The sequence below is a fragment of the Chiloscyllium plagiosum genome, unplaced genomic scaffold (assembly GCF_037043375.1).
Source record: "Chiloscyllium plagiosum isolate Xiang-an unplaced genomic scaffold, Cpla_swu_hap1 HiC_scaffold_37, whole genome shotgun sequence".
NCBI classification, from domain to species: domain Eukaryota; kingdom Metazoa; phylum Chordata; class Chondrichthyes; order Orectolobiformes; family Hemiscylliidae; genus Chiloscyllium; species Chiloscyllium plagiosum.
This window is the reverse complement of record NW_028270175.1, coordinates 39,849,108-39,865,367: the sequence shown is the minus strand read 5'-3', so window position 1 is coordinate 39,865,367 and position 16,260 is coordinate 39,849,108. Positions and strand designations below refer to the sequence as shown.

Sequence of the window (16,260 nt, the reverse complement as noted above, 5' to 3'; positions counted from 1 at the left end):
CAGAGAGTCCCACACAGATTTGACTGATGCTGACCACAGTAATGACTTTGACTGGGGAATCAAAAGCAACTTTGGAATTTGCCAGACACGAAAGTGCGGAGGGTTATGGTCAATGTGGAGAAATTACAAAAGGTCAGAAATTAGCTTACGGAATGGTCAAATAATTGACAATTGAAGCTCAATAAATGTGAGGTAATACATTTTGGTAAAAGGAATAAAGAAATTGCCTGGCACTTGGATGGTCCAAGTCTAAGTGGGGTAAAGGGACAAAGCGGTCTTGGAAATTTGTTAAAATTCATTCATGGCACGAGGTCATTACTGGCTAAGCCCCTCACCCCCCAACATTGAATGCCCATCCCTAATTGCCCTGAGGGAAGTTAAGAATCAATCGCATTGCTGTGGGTCTGGAGCCACATATAGCCCAGACCAGATAAGGAAGGCAGTTTCCTTCCCTAAAGGACATTAGTCTAAATGTATCAGTGAAAGACATTGCAATAACATGAGATTTGAACACACAGACAGACCAAAGATCATGAAGCAGGGATTCTTTATTCCACTGGCATCAGGTATGATGAACAGGAAAGACAATGCAGGATGAGAAAGGAGCTATTTACAGTGTGTACATGGAATGAAGCCTCTGGGTTACATTAGGCTAAAGAATCCTTTGCCTATCGACTTCCCCTCCCACCAGCAATCCTTTCATTAAGAGCCTCTCTTTACTAGCAAGCATCTGCTTAACTGCTACAGGTGCCTTTCCTCACTATCGCCTCCTGCTGCTTGAGGTCTGATTATTGTTGCGCTACACACTAATGAGGCCATAAAGAAACAAAGCAAGGCTTTATTTCTGAGCAGGATAGAATTTTAAAAATAGGTACATTATGCTAAACCTGCAGCAAACCTTGGTTAGACCACACTCAAGAGTTCCGTACGTAGATCTGGTTGTCATAATCTAAAAAAAAGAGAGGCACTGGAAAGGATGCAGAGAAAAATTACAAGGACGACAGCAGAAGTGCGTAGGTATAAATCGCAAGAAAGGATCTCTCCTGCAAATCGAAGGCAGACCTTATAAAAGTCTAAGAGTTAAGAAAAGGTTTGATAGCAAAGATACAGAAATAATGCTTTCTCTTGTGGGAATGAGCAGAACTAGAGACTGTCAACATAAAATTGACACCAGTATATCCAACAGGGAATTCAGAAAAAACACCTTTACCTCAAGAGTAAAGAGAATGTGGAGCTCACTCCCACAGGGAGTGGTTGAAGTGAATAGTTCAGATGCATTTAAGGGAAAGCTTGACAGCATCTGAGGAAAAGGGAGTAGAGGGTTACGATGGTAAGTTTGATGAAGAAAGATGGAGGCTTGAATGAAACATAAATGCTGGCAAGGGCTCTACGGGCTGAATGGACTGGTTCTTTGACAGATATCCTCTGTAATCCTGTCCTATTTGCTCCTAAAATCAGCCAATTACATGGAGAGAAAAGCCACATCACGTGAAATGTGAGCTTGTTTTTAAAAGCTTGATGATACTGGTTTCTCTGTCACAGTAATGATTACAACTCGATATCTGTGAAACCCTTCAGCTTGTTCTTATATCACAAAAAAATAAATAAATACAAGTCTTAAAGTCTATAAATGTTCTTTCAACTCAACTTGAAATTAAATGGCTCATCAATATCATAGAATCCTTACAGTGTTGAAACAGACCATTCAGCCCATCAAGTCCACACTGACCCACCAAAGAGCATCCCACCCACACCCACCAAACCCCACATAATCCATCTAGACATCCACATCCCTGGATGCTATGGGCAATTTCTCATGGCCAAGCCACCTGACCTGCACCTCTTTGGACTGTGGGAGGAAACCAGAGTAGCCGGAGTAAACCTACACAGACATGGGGAAAATGTGCAAACTCCACACAGACAGTCACCCAAGTGTGGAATCAAACCTGGATCCCTGGTGCTGTGAGGCAGCAATGCTAACCATTGAGCCACTGTGTCACTCAATATCCACTTGACTAAGTGCAAAACAGCAAATTAAGATGTTGAGAAAATGATGCTTTCAACATGTCCTCCAAATGAATCATCCCTCAATGCTGTGAGCTTGCTACATGCAAGTAAACAACAGCAACTTTATCACCAATAAATCAAACAAAAGCAGGGGAAGGGCCCCCTGAGGATGAGTACGGCCAACACAGATCAGCTGATGCCTTTAGTCACCTCACAAAGTGGATCATATACCACAGAACATCTGCACTCCCCAATATCTAGTTATCACAACATAGGCACGCCCTTGTACGGCTCTCCAATCTGCTTGAAGGTGGATAGGGGAACTTTATGGCAAGGTGAAGCTTAGTATAAAGATAGGTTGCTGTACCCAACAGGAGACAGAAGAAATGTTAAGTTTGCAGATGGGTGGTGCTATGGATAGTGAAGAAGGTTACTTCTGAGTACAATGGGACCTTGATCAGGTGGACCGATGAGTTGAGGAGAGGCAGATGGAGTTTAATTTAGGTAAATGTGAGGTGTTGCATTTTGGTAAGGCAAATCAGGGCAGGACTCACACAGTTAATGGTAGGGCCCTAGGGAGTGTTGCCAAACAAAGAAACCTTGGGGTGCAGATTCGTAGTTTGTTGAAGGTGGAATGGCAGGTAGACAGGATAGTGAAGATGACGTTTGATATGCTAGCCCTTATTGGTCAGTGCATTGAATATATGAGTTGGGATGTCATATTGCAGCTGTACAGGACAATGGTTCAACCACTTTTGGGATACTGCGTTCAATTCTGGTCTCCCTGCTATAGGAAAGATGTTAGACTTGAAAGGGTTCAGAAAAGTTTTACAAGGATGTTGTCAGGGTTGGACGGTTTGAGTTACAGGGAGAGGCTAAATAGTTTGGGGCTGTTTTCCCTGGAGCATTGGTGGGGGGGGGGAAGGGTGCGAGGGGGTTGACCTTATAGAGATTTATAAAATCATCAGGGACATGGATAGGGTGAATAGACAAGGTCTTTTTGCTAGGGTGGTGGAGTGCAAAACTAGAGGCCCCAGGTTTAAGGTGATAGGAAAAACATTTAAAAAGGACTTGAGGCCTAACGTTTTCACACAGACGGTGGTGCACGTATGGAATGAGCTGCCAGAGAACGTGGTGGAGGCTGGTACAATTACAACATTTCAAAGGCAACTGCATGGATACATGAATAGGAAGGGCTAGAGAGATATGGGCCAAGTGCTGGCAAATGGGACTGGATTAGATTAGAATATCAGGTCAGCATGGACAGGTTGGACCAAAGGGTCTGTTTCCGTGCTGTATGACTCTTAGTGTGCACACCAAGCAGTACATTTCAATCAAAGTAGAAAGGTCATCCTTGTGCAAAGTGGCTCAGTTATTAGTCCTTCTGGCTGTAAACCACAACATCGTGGGTTTAAGCCTCTCTCTAGAGTGAAGTAGAGAAAGCACAGCAATCAGTATTAATTAAAGTTCAAATACCCGAAGCATTAACACTGACCTCCCACCAGAATGAAAATCACACAGTGCAGTTGCCTTTCCAGGTTCAGCTGGCTTGGGCATTTTCAAAACTGAGTTAGATTACAATTACTTACAGTGTGGAAACAGGACCTTTGGCCCAACAAGTCCACACCGACCCACCAAAGCGCACCACCCAGACCCATTCCCCTACATTTGCCCCTGCACCTACCACTACGGGCAATTTAGCATGGCCAATTCACTTAACCTGCACATTTTTGGACTGTGGGAGGAAACCGGAGCACCCGGAGGAAACCCACGCAGACACGGGGAGAATGTGCAAACTCCACGCAGTCAGTTGGCTGAGGCGGGAATTGAACCCGGGTCTCTGGCGCTGCGAGGCAGCAGTGCTAACCACTGTGCCACCATGCCGCCCACTTAAGTTCTCCACCTCAATCAGCAAAAGCCCACCTCCAAGTCCCTGTCTTCCCTTTCAGCTCTAATTCACCATTTAAAGATGATCAGAGAATTCTCCCCATGAAACAAAAAGAAATCTGAAAGAACTGTGGATGCTGGAAACAAAAACAGAAATTGCTGGAAAAACTCAGCAGGGCTGGCAGCATCTGTGGAGAGAAATCAGAGTTAACGTGTTGAGTCTTGTGACCCTTCCTCAGAACCCAACTGCCCTGGTCAATATCATTCCCTCAATAACATCATGAGAAGAAACCAACTAAGCCTTAGATCTGGCCAAGTCTCTGATGCTGTAACATTGACTGCACCTCCATGGACTATAAGTTACTTTGGGACATCCTCAGGACTGCAAAAAAATATGAACTAGAAAAGAAAGCCACATAACTGACCTACAGGGTGACATTTCCAAGTCATTAGAACTGCTGTCTGAATGCTCCCAGCCATTTATCAAAATTATTGTCCTGAAGAGAAAGGCCAGCTTAATCTGTATCATAAACGTGGAACAATCTTTCATTTTCAATCCATTACATCTTAAATGAGACCATTTCACAGCACCACTCACAGTTGTCAGACCAGCAAGCAGTCAAAATGCATGAATGGCTTATGCCCAAAACATTGACTCTCCTGCTCCTCGGATTAGATTCGCTACAGTGTGGAAATAGGCCCTTTGGCCCAACAAGTCCACACTGCCCTTCCAAAGAGAAACCCACTCCCCTACCCTATATTTACCCCTGAATAACACACTTAACACTATGGGCAATTTAGCATTGCCAACTCACCTGACCTGCACATCTTTGTGATTGTGGGAGGCAACCAGAGCACTCAGAGGAAATCCACGCAGACACAGGGAGAATGTACAAACTCCACACAGACAGGCGGGAATCAAACCCAGGACCGTGGTGCTGTGAGGGAGCAGTGCTAACCACTGAGCCACCATGCTGCCCTGACCGATGCTGCCTGACCTGCTGTGCTTTTCTAGCGCTACACTTTTTGACTCTGAATTATTCAAAATCATGAGCAAAGGAGTGAGCGCAACTCCTTCTTATTAAAAGGTTGAACAACTGCTCCCTGATATTCCCTCAGGTGCCTGAGGTTGCAAATCCTTCCATTGCTTGAGACAGAATGTTCTGTAAAGAACAATCAATGTTCTTGCACTGACAGTGTCTGCAACATTGATAAACTAACCAGCATCTTCTGCCCATTTCAGGATGGAGGTCACTTCATTGCCAAAGGTGGTATTGCACTGTCTCCGAACTGAAGCCGCACTCACACCCACGGTGCCTTCGTTTGCCTTGACGCCACAGAGATAGGCCGTTGCTGTGCCTGCGCTGTCAGGTACCTGGGCATTGGTGTTATAGGTCTGGCAAAAAAAAAGGGCAAGAGGTGGCAACCAGATCAAAGGTACTGAAATTTGTCTTTCTGCCTGGAAGAGTCACAGTCACAATAAATCCAATACAGACGGCAAAACAAAATCGCAATTTGAAAATAAGATTTTAAAAATTGCATTCTCACAACCTGAGACTTTGCTGTGCATTTGACTACTTTGTGTCATTGGCCACAATTACATAATCGATTTACAGCTGGCTCTGCTGCATTTACTGCCAGAATTCCATAGGGGAATCAGGAGGAAGCAAGTCTATTGTTATCATAGCTGTCAGGGCAGGGATTATTTCCTGTGCCGGGATTTATATTGACCCACCTCCATCCGAAGGAGAATCAAGACATTCTTGCCACTTTATGGAGCGAAAAATACCTCTTTCTGAATAATTAAGAAATTGCTAACGGGTGTTACCTGGAGTGTGGCCCTCCAAGATCAGCAGGAGATAAAATTCAGACACTGACCCTAAGGCTGAAAGCTCTTTGTAATAAATAAGCACAAACTTCATGTAGGTAATGAATTACCTTTGAAAGCGCTACATGGGGGAACTTATCCATTTCCAAGAAGCCTTCCTCTCCAGTTTTGCTTTCCAGCTGGCCTTTCAGTATCCGAGCAGCTGTCACTGTAGGTATCCCCATTCCTAGAAATACAAAAACCAAAGAGTTTCAGACAGTTATAACATCAGCACTGAGTTCTTCCTTTCCCTCAATGTTTGTCCACATCTGGCTGTGATGATCTTTTTATTTTTCTTCATTTTTTGATTGTTGGCTAAAATGTAAAATGTAAAAAAAAAGTTTTTTTTTAAGCCAAATGATTGTGAACAGAAGTATCGTACTTTTAAAAACAAGTTTCTGGAACTCATTGTGAGTTGTGTTTACATTGCTGCTCTGCTCAGGCAGTTAGGGAGGTGAACTATGATGACATGGCACTGGGAGTGTGCGCACACAGCGATTTGGTGAATGTCATCAACCTCTCTGATCAGCTCCTGGGCAGCTGGACAGCTTGGATCTTTACAAAAGAATGCAAGAAACCTCTGGGTTGCTGGAAAAGCAGCTTGTGTGTCTCCATCTCTCTGCAGTAAAAGTACCCAAAGTTTGAAGAAAGCTTGTTGCTTTCACCCACCAGTTGCTCTAAGCTGTTGCCTTTCACCAGGAAGGAAGAGACTTTGTAATTTGTGTATGGATTACCCTGGCCTCCTTGTGAAGAAGTGAAAGAGCCTGGAGATGGATGTTGAAGATGAGAACACTTAGGAAGCATCTCATTGAATCCTGTGGACTGGTGCTATAGGAACTGCTTCACCCAGAGGGTTGTTAATCTATGAAATGCCTTGCCCAGTGAAGTTACTGAAGTTACTTCAGTCAATGTTTTTAAAGTGAAGATAGATTTTTTTTGAATAATAAAAATGTTAAGGGATACGGTGAGAGGGCGGGTAAGTGGAGCTGAGGCCATGAAAAGGACCATTGAATGGTGCAGCAATGTCGAAGGGCTGGACGGCCTACTCCTGCTCCTTGTTCTTACGTTCTCATGAAACTATGTTTCCCCAGTACTTTTGTCCTTCATCCATAGCACCAAAATCTTTTCATTTATCTATGTCCACCTGGTTGTCTTTAAAAGAGAGTTACAATTTAAATCAGTAGAGTCATATGCTGATAGTCTATAATTCTGTTTACCTGGGGCTAGAATTACCTTGTTGAAGTAAACAGTAATTCTTCTTCAGTAAAGTGGTCAGTGTTTTCCGTGAGACTAATTCCATCAGACAGTGGAACTGGACATTTTCCATACTTTGATTAAATCATTAATTTTGTAGTGACCCCAGGAGGAGTGGGGCTCAAGTACACTTTCCCAAGTGGGTCGTAACAATGTTTTTACACACACCTTAGTGTTAGCTCCAACTAATATTGCCCTAGACATCAGCACCTTTTAGGTGACCTGTTGAAAGCACTTGTGCTTTCATTATGGATTAATGAATAGAGTAATGGATTAACTCTGACCATTTTTGTCACAGGGACTATTTCCTTCATGCAGCCAACAGGGCATCGAGTTCATCAACTGAATTCTATCCTCAGAGAAAACACCAAGTCTAATGCGACAGCTTGGAGTGTCTGTAGGCTCATGGCTTATGAAAAGACTGTAACGTTTGACTTTCTAAACTTTATTTCTTTATTTTTATACTTTTATACTAAGAAAACTATAGTGCTGAATGTTTAAACTTATTTCTCTAGTTTTCCATTTCCGTGACTAAGATTCTATGCTTAGGTACTTTCTCCCAAGGTGGCACAGTGTGTGGTGACATTGTGCACACTTCACTGTACTGTTCTCCCTGTACTACCTAATCTAAAAAAAAATTGCGCATTTTCAGATGAGAGAACTGTGGGCGTACATATCAGGAAAGAATTGATGGGCTGTCTCCTCTCTTCATGAGAGGACACTGATGGGTGACACAATCGAGGCCTTTAAAATGACAAAAGCTTTGTTGGAGTGGATCACCTGGACAGTTTCCATCTGTGGAGCAAAACATTGAGCTGGAGACCAACCACATGAGATAGTCACCGAGACATCCAACAGGGAATTCTGAAAAGTTGTGAAATTTATTAAAGTGGCATGAGGGCTTCAGGACCCTGGAACAACCTAACGATGATGTCATGTAGCTACACATCATTAAATATAAATAGCAGAGTTAGCATAGGGATGAGAGAGAGTCTTGACAGCACGTGGACATGAACAAAGATAAATTAGGCCTTAACTAGAGGTTAGTATATCAATGGTAACAATGAACAGCAGTATTCTGTATTCATGTGTAACAAACAGTGTCACTTTGAGGACTAAGCCTGAATCAAATGTTGACAGTGCTTTCTGCATGCCCAATCTGTCTTAACCCCAAATGCATAGCGTGGTATAACACTACATGTCAAAAAACCTGTCACAAGGAGTGGTTAAATGGTATTGATGCATTAAGGGAAAACATGAACAGAAGTGACTAGATGATTACGATAATAGTTAGATGAGAAACGTTGCGAGGAGAATAGAGTGCAGGACAAAGCCCAGCATGGACTGACTGGGCTAAATGGCCTGCGAGTGTGCTGTCTCTCCCATGTACACACCTCCACATCACCTAGTGTTAACCCAATTTGTCCTCAGTGAAGTTAAACGAATCGGATCCAGATCAAAGGGTGCTTCTCTGTAACTGGATCTCACTCTCACAAGTCTGCAAACAACATGTGGTTAACAAACATTGAAGAAAAAGCTACCATTCAGAACACCTCAGGCAGTGACTGACATCACAGAGCTAGTGAACAGATCTGCATTAGGTGTTTCAGATTTGCAATACACATCTTGGAAGTAGCTGTCACTGACTAGGTCGGGCAATTCTATCCACAGGAGAAGGAGTCTGGAGGATTGAAGCATACTTGGGAACCCGGGTGAAATGTGTGTGAGGGGAAACAAGATGCACAAAACATTGGGAGGGTTGAAGGGCATGAGAGTGAGATAATATAAAGGTGTGGTCAGACTAGGAGGGAGCCAATACGCTGTATATTAGTTTTAACAGTGCATGGGTTTGTGTGCATGATAAATAATGTCAGTGAGGGGTAAATAGCCATGTGCTTATAACGATAATGGAGCCCTGGCCCAAGAAAAGTGGCCAGGGTATAAATATTCCTCAATCATAGATATTCAGGGGAAATAGGGATGGAGAGAAGGGAGGAGGCCACAAGCAGAATAGACAATGGGGAGCCAGCAGGTGTAATCTATTTTGATTTTCAAAAGGCTTTTGACAAAGGACCAGACATTCCACTTAATACAATAAGAATTCACTGTACTGGAACGAGTATATTCACATAGGTAAGAGGATTGGCTAACTCAGAGAAGGCAGAGAGTTGGGATAATAGGGGGCATTTTCAGGTTGGCAAACTGTAACTAGTAGAAAGTGAGGACTGCAGATACTGGAGATAAGCGTCGAGAGTGTGGTGCTGGAAAAGCACAGCAGCTCAGGCCGCATCTGAGGAGCAGGAAGATCGACCCTTCGGACATAAGCCCTTCATTAGGAATGATGAATGCTGAAGGGCTTATGCCCGAAACGTTAATTCTCCTCGGATGCTGCCTGACCTGCTGTGCTTTTCTAGCACCACACTCTCGAAACTGTAACTAGTGCGGTGCTACAGGGATCAGTGCAAGGGCGCTCTATTAGTTACAATATACATCAATAGCTGCATGAGGACAGTGAATATTCGATAGCCACGTTTGCAGAAGATAAATAAGTAGGTGGGAAATCAAATGGTGAGGATGACAGATGGAGTCAACGGAGGGATGTAGAGGCTAAATGAGTGGCAAAAACGTGGCAGATGGAATACAATGTGGAAAATTGCGGATGCATTCTCGTTTGTTTCCATTGTTATTAAATAAAGATGTTATATTGGCAATTTTCTAATTCGAAGGCACTTATCCAGAATCTAAGGATTCTTTGAAGACTATTACCAGTGCTTCCATGTTAGGTTTGAAACGTTAGAATGCATACACTCACCTTGGCCTCTCTCTTTATTTTATACATTTCAAAATGCTGTTGCTGTCTGTCTTGAAATTGCTTGCAGGTTTATCCTGAATGTTTATTAGATTCTTTTTTTATTAGATTCCCTACAGTGTGGAAACAGGCCCTTCGGCCCAACAAGTCCACACCGACGAGCAACCCACCCAGACCCATTCCCCTACATTAAAAGAATGACAGGTTTCAGATTGGTAATAAAAGTGAGAACCAGGCTGAATTAAGAAAGCTCAGTAGGTAGTGGGAAAGGAGATGCAAGAGGCAAAGTGAGAGCGTAAGAAGAAGTTAGCAACTAACATGAAGAAGAATCTAGAAGGCTTCTATCGCAAAGTGATAGTAAAAAGAGCAGTAGGGCTCATTCAGGAACAAAAGAGAAATTAGGGCCCGGGGGCAAAGGGCATTGCTGAGGCATTAAATCAGTACTTCACATCTGTTTCAAAATGCTTTCTCACTGCTAAGATTACGCCTCTCATTTTAGATAGGGTTAATGGTAGGTGTCTTGTACCTACTCTGGGCCACTTCAAGACTAGGAGGCACATTTTAAGGTGAGAGGAGAGAGACTTAAAAAATACATGAGAGACAATTTTATTTTTACACAGAGGGTGGTTTGCATGTGGAATGAACTTCCAGAGGAAGTGGTGGATGTGGGTGTAATGACAATGTTTAAAAGACACTTGAATAAGTATAGGAATAGGAAAGGTTTGGAAGGATATGGTCCAGGTGTAGATAGGTGGGAATAGATTAGTTTGGGATTATGGACTAGTTGGACCAAAAGTTCTGTTTTTGTGCTGTATGAGTGTCAGACAAAAAGATTGCATCATCTAAAATTTCCCTGTCCTCTGGGAATACTCCTCTTTCTAAGGAGGTCTATTATGGTCTCTTCCTCCATCCTTCTTTCCCTTAGTGTCCTTAGACAATTCCCAAGTTCTTATGACATACCAACTTTCATAAAGGCAGCCTTTCTACACCTTCTCATTATCATCTTTCAGACTATCCCATCTAGTTATTTGATAGACCAAGTTTTGATTTTGCTGAAAAAAGGCATATCTGATCAAATTCTTTTGTCAGCAAGACCATCAAACATCTTAATAACTTGCTCTTTGACTCAGACTTTAACAGCATTTTCTTCCTTGCTAAATGCAGATGCAAAGGATTCGACTTTTCCTGGTGTGTATGAATGGTTTGTACTTTGGTATACAAGGCAAAAGTTCAAAGCTTTTAAACGGCAAATAGAACTTGGCAGTTTGGTGAACTGTGAGGGAGATAGAGAAACTCTTCAGGAGGAACATGCAGGTCACTGGGATGGATGGACAAGTAGTCAGTGAAATTCAATGTAAGAAAATACAGCGTGACTCATCTTGGTCAGAGCAATCAAGAAAAGCAAAACAAAGTATGGGATGCAATTCTAAGGTACATGTAGATATGCGTGCACAAATCATTGATGGTGACAGGACCGATTGAGAAAGTGGTTAAGAATGATTAAGACTAATAAAATATATTAAAACCGTCTTTTGTCCTCAAGTGGAGCACTGTTTCCAGTTCTGGACAGTGTACGTTTGAAAGGATATGAAGATTCAGAGGGAAAAGCAGAACAGACTTACAAGGGGTGGCACGGTGGCTCAGTGGTTAGCACTGCTACCTCACAGTGCCAGGGACCCAGGTTCGATTCCAGCCTCGGGCAACTGTCTGTGTGTAGTTTGCATGTTCTCCACGGGTTTCCTCCCACAATCTAGGGATGTGCATATTAGGTGCATTAGTTAGGGGGTTAAATGTAGGGAAATGGGTCTGGGTGGGTTACTCTTTGGAAAGTCGATCTGGACTTGTTTCCACACAGTAGGGAGCCTGTGATTCTATGCTTCAAGCCAGGAGGCAAGAAATGGATCTTAACAGGGGGAACAGTGACGAGAACTACAACACTAAGAATCTATAGATGGAAACTGGGAATTCAAAGCAACTTCTCCATGCTGGTGGTTAAACAATGAATAACTCAACAAATCTTAGTAAATCGTCCAGATAATAGGGAACATACCATCTCCAAGGAAAAGTATAATATTTTTTGCAACACCCGTGTTAAGCTTTTGTAGGTTAAGTGCTCGCTTCAGTGTTTCTTGGGCTTGGTTCCTCCAGTACGTTGGGTTCATTTCATGCTCTACAAAATGGAAGACAAGGCAATCAGACCAAACGAATCTCCACATCTTTGGGACCTGGTTGATCCATCAAAAGATAATAAACCAAAATCTCAGAGAAGGGCATTTCCCAAAAGTTCCAGACAAAAACACAAAATGTTTTGGTCTCCATAACTCGTGCCAAAAATTCATCCATTTACATTATAGTTTTTCAGATGCCATTACATAATAATTCTTTACATTAGTTGCAAGTTCCAAACAGGTGTTCCTCAAATTTCTCATACTTATTGTATTAGATTCCCTACAGTGTGAAACAGGCCCTTTGGCCTAACAAGTCCACACCGATCCTCCGAAGAGTAACCCACCCAGACCCATTTCCCTCTGTCTAATGCACCTAACACTATGGGCAATTTAGCATGGCCAATTCACCTGACCTGCACATGTTTGGACTGTGGGAGGAAACCGGAGCACACCCACACAGACACTGGGAAAATGTGCCAACTCCACACAGACAGCCGCCTGAGGCTGGGATCGAATCTGGGACCCTGGTGCTGTGAGGCAACAGTGCTAACCACTGAGCCACCCAAAGGAATCAAATATCGAATTGACTTTCCTCACTTTACTGGCAACTAAGAAGGACCCTAATGCAAGTACAGATGGTGATTAATTTCAATGATACATAGGATTACCTACGAGTCTATGCAACTGTACAGTCAGATTCCATTTAGTGTTAGCCTCATGGAACCGCCAGATGAAATGAAGGTGGCAGTAAAGGATATGGGGAAAAGGAGGAGATTGGCACTGGAGAATAGAACTATTTCAGGCATGATAGGCCAAATGACTTCCATCTATGCCACAACATTTCTGTGATGCCATGATCAGTTTAAGCTGGAATGGGAGCCAGAAGTCTTAATCCCTCACACATCTGTTAAAGCCAATTTCTTTTCATGGAATGCGAGCATCACTGGCAGAGCCTAAAGTGAGTGCCCAACCCAAATTGCCCTTGAATTAAGAAACTTGCTGGGCCCATTTCAATGGATGCAAGAGTCAACCATATTGCTGTGGGTCTGGGGTCCCAGATAGGGGCAGACCAGAGAGAAATGGCAGACTTCTTTCCCTCAAGGACGTTAGTGAACCAGATGGGTTTTAAACAACAATGAATAAGAGTTCAATGGTCACCATCATCATATCCCAGATTTAAGAGTCAGATTCAAATTCCTGGAGTTGCCATAGTGGAGATTGGAAACCATGCTCTAAGAGCACTCATCTCTAGATGACCAATCCAGCAACATTACCACACGACGGAACTCTCTACAACTGACTCCTGTTTGGTTGAGAGAAATTGGTTTTCCTCTAAACCATTAGCAGAGGTTTTGAGTTAATTCAAATGTACTTACCAACACCTTTCACTGGAAACAAAGGAGTATGTGAGTAAGAAGAGGAAAGCATTTGCAGGAGAGCCAAAGCTGGATAGAAATGTCCTTGCAACCATTTGTTTTCAGTAGAGAAGAAGCAACATTCTTCACCCAAAGACTCGGGGCAATTCGTCCAAAACATAATGGTACTTACAAGTAAATGCTATTTAGCTCTGGGTATGGATTGTCCACGCACTGTAAACACAACCCTTAAATCATTCAAAGAATAGAGAGATCCAGGCATGCACAGAAAATGTCTGCTTAATTTGTTTTGCTTGTCAATACAGTCCTTTGCTTCCACACTCAGTGGGATGGTGACAGATTCACAAGACAGTTCCTGTTCAGGGCACAATTATTACACACAGTAATAATATGCACTTGGAGGAGAGAAAGCACTTCATGTTAGTGAGAGACTTGTCATTATTGCACGTGTAGGAAACAGTTAATCTGCAATGATGCACAGCAAATTCCAAACATGCGCAGGAAGAGAGGAGAAGCAAGTTTTCGCCAGCAAAAGTCCCTCCAGGCAAGTTGTAATGATTCAGCAGATATCCAGAACTGTACGCATGCGCCTGGGAACAGTCAGATCAGAGCACCACAGCATCCCGCTCCCAGCAGATTAACAGCAATGACACAACAAATGGAACATAAAATGAGAGAAGATGGACCTCTGAGCTTGACCTAACCTGGAGGTGGGTTGCGGATCTGATGATAGATTCGTTTTTTCTTGAGTCCAGCCGGTGGGGCGAGGCCTATTGAAGTCGAACAGACAGGAACATGAAGTTTGCTTGAAAGGGCTTTATTTTCCACCACGGGATACAGAAAACAGCAACAGTACAAAGGTGAATACAAATAAACTTCAACTGGGAGGCTCCAATGGAGTCTGTGACCTTCAGAGGGATTTGAGGTGACTGGGCATTGAAAAAAATTGAAGACTTAATTAAAGGGCAAGTAGGAAGCAGCGTACTGGGCTGTCCCAATCCTACAGCCCTTGAGGTGATGCAAAGTCTTCTGTGGACAGTAGGCTAGTAGCAGGAATCTTGCACTTATTAAATCAGAGTTCACAGAACAGAGAGGCCATTTAGCCCATTGAGGTCCTGCCAGCTCTCTGTACAGCAATGCAGTCAGTCTCATTCCCCTCTCTACCTCTATAGTCTTGCAGATGTATTTTTATGGATTTGCCCAGCAATTTCTTTTTGCTTCATTCCTGCGCTGCACAACCCACCGGGTTTTCTGATTAGATCAATGACATCAGGAAGTAGGGCAGTTGTCCAAAAGGGAGGCATTAAAATCCTACAGGATGGAGGTGGCATCAGACTGGCTCTGATGTGGTGCCACCTCTCACAGCTCTGCCTTTGGTAAATGCCAACCTGAGCCAAACCCAGAGAAATATGTCTTGCACACCACCCCATAGCTAATCATCATGATTAATGAGATCAGGGGTTGGGAGCGCATCTACTCTACTCAGGTTACCAAGAGCTGTTTGGACCTGATGCTAACTCACTGAACCTCACTGACTTATATCCCAGGCTCTCCATCACTAATCGTTTTGAACACACATACATGGTGGAATAAAAAACACCAATCAATGTTTCATATCTAGGATCAATTTCGATGTGGAGATGCTGGTATTGGACTGGAGTGGACAAAGTCAGACCTCACACAACACCAGGTTATAATCTGACAGGTTTATTTGAAATCATTAGCTTTGGGATCACTGCCCCTTTGTCAGGTAAAGTCCACCTGACGAAGGAGCAGCAATACGAAAGCGTGTGATTTCAAATAAACCCATTGGACTATAACTCAGTATCGTGTGACTTCTGACTAGGATCAGTTTTAACAGAGTCCACATTCCCTTGCTTGATCCATCCTTGGTTTCACTCCTAGAGTTTTGAGTATGAAACTCATGTCTCCTCATCACACCCTATACTGGGCCAAGTTGCAATAGGGTTAGGGTTAAGGCTAGGGTTCGGGTTAGGGTTAATGCATTCAGTTCCCTTGGATAGAGAGCCTTTAATCATAAGGAGTTATCTCACTCTTTTACTCCCACTATGAAAGTGTCAAGGGGAAACAACATGGAGCTTATCATGGGAATAGTGTCTCTAATGTTCCAAATGCACAACATTAACACCAAGGTGGTGGGGATGTGAGGAAGTTACGAGGCTATGATGGAACAAGAGTGTTTTGAACCAAGGGGTGAAGATCCGTTAATGTTGATCTCTCTCTCCACCTTCTCAGCAGCTGTAACACTGTATCCTGCACTCTGTTCCATTACCCTGCTGCACGTGTATAATATGATGGGCCTGATCAGCACATAGGACAATGCTTTTCGCTGTACACATTCAGGTGACAGTAAGAAATCAAATGAAATCAAATCAGTCACGTGGCGGGAGTGGGGGATCTGAAGTTGCTGCAGAGGTGATGACAAAAACAATGCCCATATGTAACAAAACAGGTGAAACATGGTAACACATGACATAACAAGATGAACACATGGGCAACAGACAGATGGTTAGAAATTACACTGAACACACATCTTCACATTTCATTTAAGATCAAGGGAAAATATGATGTCAACGTCATTGATTTAACCATCTGGTAGATCATCAGAACCAGACACAATTGTACAGAATGTTGACGTGGTAAATCAGCTTCACTGGGAAAGAAAAGGAATAACATTGAACAAGTTCATCCTACACATACGTTAAGAAACTTGAATAAATCATGGGAAGTAAAATAATTAATTTGGAATGAGAAATGCTTGAGTGTCTACAACAGTCCATTCCGAAATGATTAAAAACTGACTGATTCACATAACCACTGCTATCTGGATCAGATGTAGTCTGAAAATTCCCTTTTAGTATCAGTAATGTT

The 16,260-nt window shown here is 42.9% G+C and overlaps 1 protein-coding gene across 4 annotated transcripts in view; it reads right to left on the bottom strand.

Moving 5' to 3' along the window:
• Nucleotides 1-16,260, bottom strand: part of LOC122540199 (alkaline phosphatase) — a 152,018-nt gene that overhangs the window by 46,360 nt on the left and 89,398 nt on the right. For 3 of the 4 annotated variants that reach the window (XM_043675573.2, XM_043675572.2, XM_043675571.2), the window contains 4 exons: nt 14,073-14,138; nt 11,875-11,994; nt 5,833-5,948; nt 5,116-5,290 (listed from right to left, as the gene is read on the bottom strand). In XM_043675573.2, the coding sequence (XP_043531508.1) occupies nt 5,116-5,290; nt 5,833-5,948; nt 11,875-11,994; nt 14,073-14,138 (477 nt within the window). The remainder of the gene's footprint in view (nt 1-5,115; nt 5,291-5,832; nt 5,949-11,874; nt 11,995-14,072; nt 14,139-16,260) is intronic. The other variant, XM_043675576.2, reaches the window with a different exon arrangement.